The sequence below is a fragment of the Miniopterus schreibersii genome (assembly GCF_964146895.1).
Source record: "Miniopterus schreibersii genome assembly, chromosome: 6".
Classification (NCBI taxonomy): Eukaryota; Metazoa; Chordata; class Mammalia; order Chiroptera; family Miniopteridae; genus Miniopterus; species Miniopterus schreibersii.
The window spans coordinates 86105483-86116152 of NC_138107.1; the positions used below are offsets into that span (position 1 = coordinate 86105483).

General features: G+C 45.5%; 1 protein-coding gene across 2 annotated transcripts in view; it reads left to right on the top strand.

Annotated features, from left to right (window-relative positions):
* Window positions 1-10448, top strand: part of SYNJ2 (synaptojanin 2) — a 74830-nt gene extending 64382 nt beyond the window's left edge. Inside the window, exons 23-27 of one of the 2 annotated variants that reach the window (XM_081141085.1) lie at window positions 594-725; window positions 2243-2352; window positions 3455-3563; window positions 5343-5494; window positions 6913-10448. In XM_081141085.1, the coding sequence (XP_080997211.1) occupies window positions 594-725; window positions 2243-2352; window positions 3455-3563; window positions 5343-5494; window positions 6913-7623 (1214 nt within the window). In that variant the 3' untranslated portion in view covers window positions 7624-10448. The remainder of the gene's footprint in view (window positions 1-593; window positions 726-2242; window positions 2353-3454; window positions 3564-5342; window positions 5495-6912) is intronic. The other variant, XM_081141086.1, reaches the window with a different exon arrangement.
* Window positions 10449-10670: the final 222 nt, after the last annotated feature.

Below are 10670 nucleotides of genomic sequence, written 5' to 3' on the forward strand. Positions count from 1 at the left end.
GAAGTGCGGGAGAGAGGACCTAAAATTGTTCTGCATTTATGTGTAATAAATGTAAATGAAATAAAACAGAAGCAGGCACTTCCTCATGCGGCTCTTAGCCTCGGAAGGTTTGGCAGGACAGGTCAGGGTGACGAATTTGTGAAGCAGCGAGCTGGCCCTGGCAACAGTGTTTGAGACTTGAGTGCTCAGGACACTTCATACTTGGGGCTGTCGCTGGACAGCAGGTGCCCTGCTGGCAGAGAAGTGAGGTGATTCTCAGTGTCCCGAATAATTGTCATGTTTTTAGAGTGAGGGCTTTAAAACAGGGGCTCTGGTTTCCAACTGTCTCCTCTACTCTGTGGGCATCTCGTTGATTATTTCAGAAGGAAACACGCATGTCTGTCCTCTAGAATTTTCGGTGTCTCTCCTGTCTGGACAACAGATCTTGGGTTCACTGAGTATTCCCAGCAGGCACTGGGTGTCCTCCCCCTCCCCTGCCAGCAGCCAGGGGGACACGTCAGCTGTCCTGCAGGAGCCCCTCCTGCCGCAGGTGGCTCTTTGCACACCTGAGCCCCACACAACTCACCTCACTCCCGTTCCGCCGTGTCCTCCAGATGATGCCGACCTGGTGGAGCTAAAGCAGGAGCTGGAAGCTGTTGGGGACCACCACCGTTCTCCAAGTAGGTCTCTGTCGGTTCCCAACAGGCCTCGGCCACCTCACCCGCCGCAGAGACCCCCCCCTCCAAGTAAGACTGCTGCTTTGGGCTTACACGCCTGCTGGGAATAACTGCATATGTCCTGCTGCTGCAATGGCTCTAATCACCTTCCGCCCACCTTCCGCCCCACACGCGCTCTGCCCTCCTCGGGTCCCTTTCTGTCTTCAATCCATGATGTTTGATATTGGAGATGCAGCTGTGTTTCTCGTGCCTGGTTAAATGGACCCTTTATGAAGCTGTTCTTGGTCCTTCTGAAGCTGTGCTTTGCTTTAAGCTGCTTTCTGTTCAACACCTTAGAAAATGGAAAATTGGGGCCTCAGCCAAGCGAGGGATTTTCTTAGCATCTTCCCCCCCACCCCCCCACCCACCCCAGCCTCCTTCAGAATCTTTGCCCCTTGACTGCTGCCAGCTGCCAGCCCTCTCCAGAGTAAACCCAGGTGCCCTAACATGCAAGGTGACTGCAGCCCACCTCTAACCAGGTGCCTTCCTGTCTGAGCCCAGGCCTGCGGGCCCCAGCATTCTTCCTTGGACTTGCAGACTAGCTCTCCCTAGCCCAGGTTCCATGGGAGAGGGCTTTTATTCCTGGCCCCTCAAAAAGCAATGCTTTCCCATCAAACTTGCATTAATAACAGGAAAATAAAGTCATCACATGCTTCTGATCAGTTTCTAGTTACCTCTGCTATTTACATTTTCCCCACCCCCACCCCCAAAACTGACAATTAGACATAGACTTTGCTAAGGCTTTACTTCCAGAATTGGGTTCGGTGTGGCTTATGTCACAAGAGTAATCAATGGCAAGCCAGAAGCATGTGACTTTTTAAGCATATTTTTTACTTTTCTGAGTTAATATGCAGAAAATAAAATATAAATTAAAATTTTAAATGTTATATTACATATTTTTGTGAAAAATTTACAAAAGTAGATAAATATTAAAAAATTATACTAAAAAATTAAATTTTTAATTTCACTTGACTACCTAGAGATAATAACTGGGAACCATAAGACTTCCAGCCTTTCTCCAATTATACGTATCTACATCCACAGGCAATTTTTTATTTTCATGTTTTTTACAAAATTGATATCCATTTTGTTTGATTTGTCTTTTGTCTAATGTGCATGTCATTAAATGTTGATTTAGGACATGACTTGTTAAAGCTGCAAGTATGATTTAACATGGATTATTTCTCTGCTTTGGGATTTTTTAGATTTTTGTCCACAAAACATTTAAAAAATTTGGTCCTAATAATAGTAGTGTATTATAAACCACTTAAAATGAACTAACCTTTATATCATATTTGAACCCCCCAGGATATTAGGTTAACATTAAATTGAAATAATGCTTTTCCAGAAAATCAGCATTAACAGACTGGAGCTGCTAGAGAATCAGAAACACTCGGTAGCCTCTGTGGATGCCCGTGGGCTGGGCACACTCAGCCCCTAACTGCCCCTGTGGTGCTCCAGGGCCTGCAGCCTCTCTAGCCTGCCCTGCTCCCAGCGGGCTCAGTGACATCACTGAGACTAAGACTCTGCCCTTGTTGGTTATACAGCAGGTTTAATGGTGAAGAAGTCGGCCTCGGACGTGTCCATCTCCGGCACCCATGGGCAGTATTCGATTTTGCAGACGGCAAAGCTGCTGCCAGGAGCACCTCAGCAAGCGGTGAGTTCTTCTATATTCAGCTCAAAGTGAAATGGAGACATTTCACATCCAAGGAGTCGGCCCCGTGGCTCATCCTCAGCCCCCAAGATCACCCCGGAATCACCCCTTTTCATGGAATATATAGATTTCTATCTCTTTAACCCTCTAACTGTCCACCAGTTCATCCCCAAATCCCATAACTTAGTAGCAGGTCTTTTATGGGCTTTTAAATGGACATGCAGGGCACTGGAGAGAAATCACGTTGGTGAAAAATCCAAGTGTCCCTGTGTGGCGGGATTGTTGCTTTCCAGACTCACCTGCTTGTATAGAGCAGTGCTTGGTAGAAGGGAAAACAGGAGAAATTCAGATCCATTGTCCAGACAAAATTACGATCACTCTGGAGTAAAGTTAGTTAAGAGGAGAGGCTAAAAGAGATTCAGTGGGCCTAAGTAACACAGGGCGCTAGGAGTAATAACAGTGTTGTAGGGTGGAGAGGTGGAGAGCCCCAGAGGATGGCACTGAGCTGCTAAAGACTGTAGGTGAGGATGGATGGATTTGAGGTGAGGTACAAGGGAAGAGAAGCCTGCTTGCTGGGTGGAAGCTCTGTCCCGGGACAGTGCGGAGGGGCTGGGCCAGATGCACACGCGGTCACAGCAGGAGCAGGGGGCTGACTACACGTACATCCATGGTTTACAGGAATGAAGGCAGGTCCTCTAGGGGACCCAGAGGTTTGGGTGAAGAGGTAGAAAATGCACTTTCAAGAAAATATATCTGGAAGGCATTTTAATAACTCAGCTGGGCCATAGAAGGGATGGCTTCCGATATGCTGCTGGCTCGTTCCTGGTTATTGAAGTAAAGTTAGAGGATGGCCTGTCCACATTGCACAAACCTGTAACCACCCAGTTTGGGAGACAAGGGTCCTCCCTTCGAGATGCTGTTGCATTCCTCCTCTTGGTAGCAAGTGCTCCCAGGGAAAAAGAGGCCTGAGGATGTGGTTTGGATGGGACTGTGTGTTAATCACAGATCAGATCAGCAGGCCCCAGATCAGCAGGCAGTGAGCTGGCCAGGCGAGGCTGTTTCCCTGCCTGCGTTAATGCGCCTCTCTTCTTCGTCTATCCTCAAGCCCAAAGCTAGGACCGGGATAAGCAAACCTTATAATGTGAAGCAGATCAAAACTACCAACGCTCAGGAGGCAGAAGCAGCAATCCGATGTCTCCTGGAAGCCGGAGGAGGTAGGTGCTCCCCAGACTCCCCTTCCCAGGGGGAAATCCTGTTCTCTTAATATTTCTATTAAAAGGGGCCGAAAAGAGAAAATGCCATGTTTTTTTTATGAGATTCCACTACTAAGATTTATTGTCCAATTAAAGTTATATATTGGCCAGCCGGGCATGGCTCAGCTGTTGAGCATCAACCTAGGAGATCGCGGTTCGATTTCCGGTCAGGGTACATGCCCGGGTTGCGGGCTCGATCCCCAGCAGGGGATGTGCAGGAGGCAGCCGATCAATGACTCTCTCTCATCACTAATGTTTCTATCTCTCTCTCCCAGTCCCTTTTTCTCTCTGAAATCAATAAAAATACATTTTTTAAAAGAAAGAGGGGATGACAAACACTGTTGTAAGATAACATCATCTCAAGTGGCTTCTTTTTTAATTTAAATTTATTTAAAAATATTTATTAAAAAATAAATTTATATGTTTTGTTTTTTTTTAATTTTTGTTGATTTTAGAGAGAGGAAGTGAAGGGGGAGAGAAACATCGATTTGTTGTTCCATTTATTTATGCATTCATTGGTTGATTCCTGTATGTGCCTTGACCTGGGATCTAACTTACAACCTTAGCATTTTGGGATGACACTCTAAGCAACTGAGCTACCCATCCAGGGCCATTTTTTTATTTTAAAATAAAATTACAATTGTATGTAACAACTCAAGTGTCCATAAACTGATGAATGGATGAAATGTGGTGTAAACATACAATGGAATATCATTCAGTCATAAAAAAGAATAGAGTACTAATAAATGCTGTACCATGGGTGAATCTTGAAGATAGTATACTATGTGTATAGCACACACACACCCACTCCATTTGTATGGAGTATGCAGAATAGGCAAATCTACAGAGACAGAAATTTATTCCAGGGGCAGGAGAGAGGAGGGAATGACAAATGAGTGCTCTGGGTACGTAAGGGGTTTCTTTTGGGGTGATAAAGATGTTCTGGAATTAGACAGTGGTGATGGTTGTAGAACTTTGTGAATACACTAAAAATCACAAATTATATTCTTTAAAAGGGTATATTTTATGGCATGTAAATCATATTGCTATACAGAGCTATATATACATATATATGTGTATGTGTGTGTATACGTATACATTTTTATATATATATATATATATCTTAATCCTTACCCAAGGACATGCTTAGAGAGAGGGAGACAGAGAGTGAAACATTGATGTGAGAGAGAAACATCAATCAGTTGCCTTCCATACATTTCCCTACCGGGGATAGAAACCGCAACCCAGATATGTGCTCTGACCCGGAATTGAACCAGCAACGTTGCAGTTCACAGGACGACACTCAACCAACTGAGCCACTCCAGCCAGGCCATGTTGCCTTTTTTTTTTTTTTTTTTTAATTCTATAGCTGTGGAGGCTAGGAGAGGTTTGAGGTTTGAAATCCACCTGGAGTCTGAACTTAACATTTTCTTGGTCATGGGCCCTGCTGCGATTTTGAAGAGTTTTAGATCATCTCCCATGAGAAACGCACACACAAATCGCCAGGGCGTCACTGATCCCCTATGGACCCAGCTCACCATCCCTGTTTGGAAGGTGAGCGTGAGAAGCTGGAGGCCAAACCCAACTGGTTGTCCTGATAACCCTCAAATGTCTTTTTTCAGAAAAAAAGAAACACACTGCATTAGTAAATGACCCTCAGGATATAGACTGCCTGTAGATTAGATCATGCAGCAAACTGCCTGATCCTGTGCACTTCAGCCATGAACTTGTATGTTTCAGGCACCCCAGGAGAAGTCCCAAATGTCGTGGCCCTGGGGGACCAAGGGTCCTCCAGACCAGAGCCCGTGGTGGGGGCTCCCCCGCTCCTGCCCCGCCGGCCTGCACCCAGAGTCCCTGCCATGAAGAAGCCAACCTTCAGGAGGACCGGGAAGGTAAGAACCGGTAGCATCCGCCTCTTTCTCCTGAGCTGCTCGAAAGTTGTTAGATAAGAATCACATCTCTGTTGAGTCTGTCTCTCCATAAACATTCATGAGTCCCTGACACAGCCCCATCCTTGGGAAAATGCTTGGCAATTGCTTTCTCCTCCATAATTCCTGGCTCTAGCTGAGCAGAAAAACCAGGAATTTTCCACCAGCACAGGAACGGCTTGTAGGCTGAGCCCCACATTGGACCACAGTGGGATGCTTGATTCAAGGGTTCCAGAATGTCCCGTCTGTGTGCCGCCTGTGTCGTGTGTGCAGGTTTCGCGTGGACAGATTTTGTTTGCATTAGAACAGTACCAGTTCCTAGGTGAGCAGTGTCGGCCTCGGATGCTGGAGGTTCCACCGCTTTTCTTGCCACTTTTCTTGCAGATTGTGTTCTGCTCTCGCTCTCAAGCTTCTCAGCCTTGCTTGCTGCTTCAGAGACATGAGTTTGTCAGGACAGTAGCAGCCCAAAGACTGGCACCTCTAGAGGCATCTGGATCTTCCGTTTGACCTCAGTGTTCTAGTGCCGGACACTCGGTAACCCCTTGCTGTCATGACAGATGACTGCTGCTTTTACACCCGTGGATGTGTGAGCCGTGGCCCTGGTGCCTCGTTCATGCCCAGCCTGCTCTCTCCTCTGTTCACTTTGGCTCATTGCATCTGCCATTTTCCTCCTTTCCCCCTGTACTCGCTCTGTCTTTTCTCTTAAAAGCCAGGGGCAGAAACCAGTTCATTTTCCCAACCCGCTGCACAGGAGCGACAGCCAGGGGCTGCCGGAGAAGGGGCTGTGTTTGATGTTTGTTTTCTAAAGAACCAAAGGAAACGTTGAAGGGTCGGTGACTAAGCTGTCGGTAGCCGCTTTGGTACAAAGCTTCCTTTCGCCTCACGCAGCTGTAGTCTTTGGGATGGTTTTGAATTAGAACTGAGGAAGTAAAGTGTCTGTAAAATTAAACATCACAATGCAAGGAGCAAGTATCTCCGTTAGTCCTTCAGTTAGCCTGACGCCAGAGCATGAGTGACTTCAGTGTGGATTATCAAAGCTCAGACTGCGTTTCAGAGAGGTTCACTCTCGGTAAGGAGAGAGGGTGACCACGTTTCCTACGGGAGCGAAGGAGAACCTGTCTCAGATTATTCGCTGTGGCCCTGGTTTTCAAGTTTCCATTCATGTTTCACTAGCCCTGCTGGTACTGCTTGATAAATGTGCGTGTTTCTGCTGTGTTCTCTGTACCTGGTCACATCGCCGCATCCCAGACATTCTCAAATCTCGAATTTGCTAGAATGTGCGCTTAGCCCCCTCTCAGCTCCTGGCTGACACTGTCTGAATGCTGATTCCCGACTCCCCCCATGCTGGCTTCTTACTTACACTCTGTCGTGCCTTTTCTCAGCCCATGTCACCAGAAGACCAATATGGGCAAGAGACTGTCCACTTTACAATCGGGCCCCCGGAAACAAGCCTGGAAACCCCTCCTTCGGTGACAGTCCCTCCTGTTCCCAAACCAAGAACGCTTCAGCCTGGGAAAGGTGCCGAGAGGAGGCCGAGCGTAGGGAAGCCAGCGCCAGACGACGCCCCTGCCGTGGCTGCGCCACCCCTTCTGGAGGTTTCGCCTCTTGTGCCCCAGGTGCCCCCGAGGAGGAAGAAGTCTGCCCCCGCCGCCTTCCACCTGCAGGTCCTGCAGACCCACAGTCAGCTCCTCCAGGACCTCGCCCGCAGCAGCCTCAGCAGCGACTGTCCCCCGGCCTACGAGCCCGATGGGGGCGCTCTCGTTCCACAGCCAGCGAGCCCCCAGACTGGTGGCCCCAAGGAGCCAAAGCCAGAGGCGGCCTCCCTCCTGGGTGACTGTCAGGACCCCTTCTGGAGCCTTCTCCACCACCCTAACCTGTTGAATAACGCCTGGCTTTCTAAGAGCTCTGACCCGCTGGACTCGGGGACCAGGAACCTCGGAAGGGCACACGCAGCCCCACTGCAAGTCAGTGGCTCAGCTGCGGAGGAGCCGCCACAAGAGCACAGGCAAAAGGACTTGGGACACTGGGCAACTATCAGTGACAAGGACAAGAGGATGGTGTTGCAGGTGTTTGACCCACTAGCAAAAAACTGAGTGGGAGCCGTCGACAGCACTCCCTTGCAGCATGTGTGCCTTCTTCCTTTAGGCATCACCTTCCAGAGGAAAGCCCATGGCCTCCGCCCCCGTCAAAAGAGACGTCTACTTAAAGGCACACTTCTGTCCCTCGCGTGGTTTACAACACTGTGTCTCATGTTCAGTAAGGTTATTATTCGGCCGCCGAGATACGCTTTATTCCCGGCTCGTGCATTTCGAGTTTCCTCTTGGGTGTGGAAAGCACCTGTAGGAGTCAGCGTGTGCATTTTAGACAAGGGAGTTAGCTGGTAATGCCTAAGTTCTCTGCCGTCGAGTTTTAAATGGTTCAATTTATGTGTGTATGTGGTGTTTTTAAATTTTGTTTGTATTTTACAGATTTGGAATAATTTTTTTTTTTTTGCGCACCACCTGGAGGTTGATACAGAAAGTAAGGATCACACTAAAAGGTAGTTGGGACCATTAAAATTGGTACCTAGCCCACTAACACCAGGTTTGAGAAATCAGAGACAGAAGCAGCAACTAGGCCAACTCAGCAACTGGGCGTCCGTTCTCTTGTGTGAGCCCTTGGTTTATTTATGTACATGTATGTTAACCTTGGTCATGCACAGATGGTGTCTACACTTTTTGGGTTCTGAAGCATATACCATTAGCTTAAACCGAGCTTAAACCCGTTAAAGTCTCCTGCGTCCTCAGACATGCCCCATAACTGCTACAGTCCTGAGCCCTGGTGTACTGCTTACCCCGGTTTTTACACACTTTCTAGCCCCCTTTAAAGGAAATCTTGTTAATTCTTTTCTTCCCTTATATTCCATACCTGGTAAAAACACAAACATGAGAACTCCTACTGACACATGATACTGATCGTCATTGTTACAATATGATGAATATCTGCTTTCGCCTGGTCTGTCCAGCTGTAGCTTCAGGAAAGAAAGTACCACATGTCTCTTTATATAAGAAACCCCAGGGCAGCATTTCTGGGTTTGCTTATCTGTATGTTTGTTAAGTTTATTTTTTACCTACATTTTTCCTATACGTCTCTCAAAGCATTTATTGCCTATCCAATCATTCAGAAAGACAACACCATACTATAACATTTTAAAAATAATGTTATAAGGCCTGGAGTTTCATTTGGAGCAAATACCATATTTTTGCTAATAAGAAATTCACTGGCATAATCTCAGTGTGTCACATGCCCTGTGGAGGAGTCTTTCAGGTCATAGAACCATACAGCAATGCATCTGTTATCCCTGATGTGACCAGGAAATTCATACACTAAATGCTAATGGTTAGGATGGCAGGGATTGTCTTGCCCAGGGAATAGCACTCTCTTTTTACTGATCAGACCTCTGGGCTTTCAGAATTATTTCTCATTACCACTATCATCAAGGTGCACTGCAGATTATTTAAATATGGCACTCAAGACAAAAACAAAACTACCACATTGTCTCATTTCATCTGAAAACTGATCAAAGAAAAAGGTATTGCTGACCCATTGAGAGAATGCGTGAGTTGACCGGTCATAAATGACGGCGTTTCTGACCCAAGGTGTTAGGGCACCTTCTGTAGTAAGTACTTTATATCATTTTTACCTCTTTAACAAACCACAAGTAAACAGCCTAATCTTTGAAAGCACTAGAGGGAGAAAGCAAGCAGCATGGGTAATAGGCTTGGAGAAGTTAAATGATTTACATGCAGTCACATTGCTACAAAGGGTACAATTGGAAATGGAAGCAAAGATTTCTTAATGCAAACGCTCTTTACTCTCTAACCCCTTTTCCTACCAAAGGAGGTGAATTTGAAAGCAGACCCACCAACAGTCAGAAGGAAGTCGGTACCACAACAGTTGCTTGCAGTGCTGGGAACATGCCTAATTCTCGGGTTTCTTCTTTGTTCTAGAAAGCCAATAGCCAGTAAATGGTACAGAGAACAATTTCAATTAAGATAGGTGCTTGGCACACAAGTAGCAAGCAGCATGGGTAATAGAATCGACAGTAAATAGTAATGCACAGAATCGTGTTGACCTTGGGAGGCAGGTCACAAGAAAAATGACAGGTAGTTTAGCATGAAGAATTGAACAAATCTTATTTGATCGTGAGTGTTCAAGTTTAGTGAACAACTCATAGAGAGGATTTGGAGTTGATATGTAAGGTTCTCACACCAACTTTCTCTTCAAAAAAAAAAACAAAAACAATTGGAATTGCCTTATTTATTTTTTAAATCAGTGCTTAATAGTTGTAGGTTTCCTAGGTTAGCATCAGTCAGTTGAATAATCTTGATAATGGGCAGCTGCCATCCTGGGGATTTCATTCTGTGGTTTTTGTATTTTTAGTTTTTCTTTGATGCCCCCATACAGGGCTTTTTACTGTGACCTTGTCGTTTATTTCATTACTTTTCTGTAAGACATTACAGTTCACCGTAGTTCTGTGTTTTAGGCAGGGTACTTTTTACAAGTCAACACGGTCTCTATGAATCCAATTACTATATTCCCTTCTACATCTTAATCTCTGACTTCTTGCCTATTTTTAAAATTCGTTCCAGTAAATGATTGAAATTAGGACTTCTGCCTAAGCAATTCCTGTAAAAGTTTTAAAGTTGTTGAAGTTCAAGACACTTAATACAGTTCCGCTGGCATGTATAAGTATAAGCAAAGTAATGTATTAAAACATTCTCTTTATAATGAAGTGATTTCATCAGAAAGGAAAGCCGTAAAAATTATTTATTGACTGACCGGCAATTAATAAAAACCTTGTAATGTTTATTTGAAGTGATCATTTGTACTGAAATTGTAAAAAATACCTATTAAATGTTTTGTCTTTGTTTTTTAATTCGGCGTATTTATTTTTAGATGTGAAGAGAACCTTGGGATATCTTTTCTGGCTAGCCTTCTGTTCTGGGTGAAGTGTGACTACTGGCTATTCCTCTGTTTGAGTTTCTGGTTTTGGTTCTTTTTTCAACTATCAGACTGAGTTGAAAAAGCATAGAACTAATTTGGTTAAGAATTTACGACTTGAATAATGCCACTAGTGACCATTATGGCAACATGTATT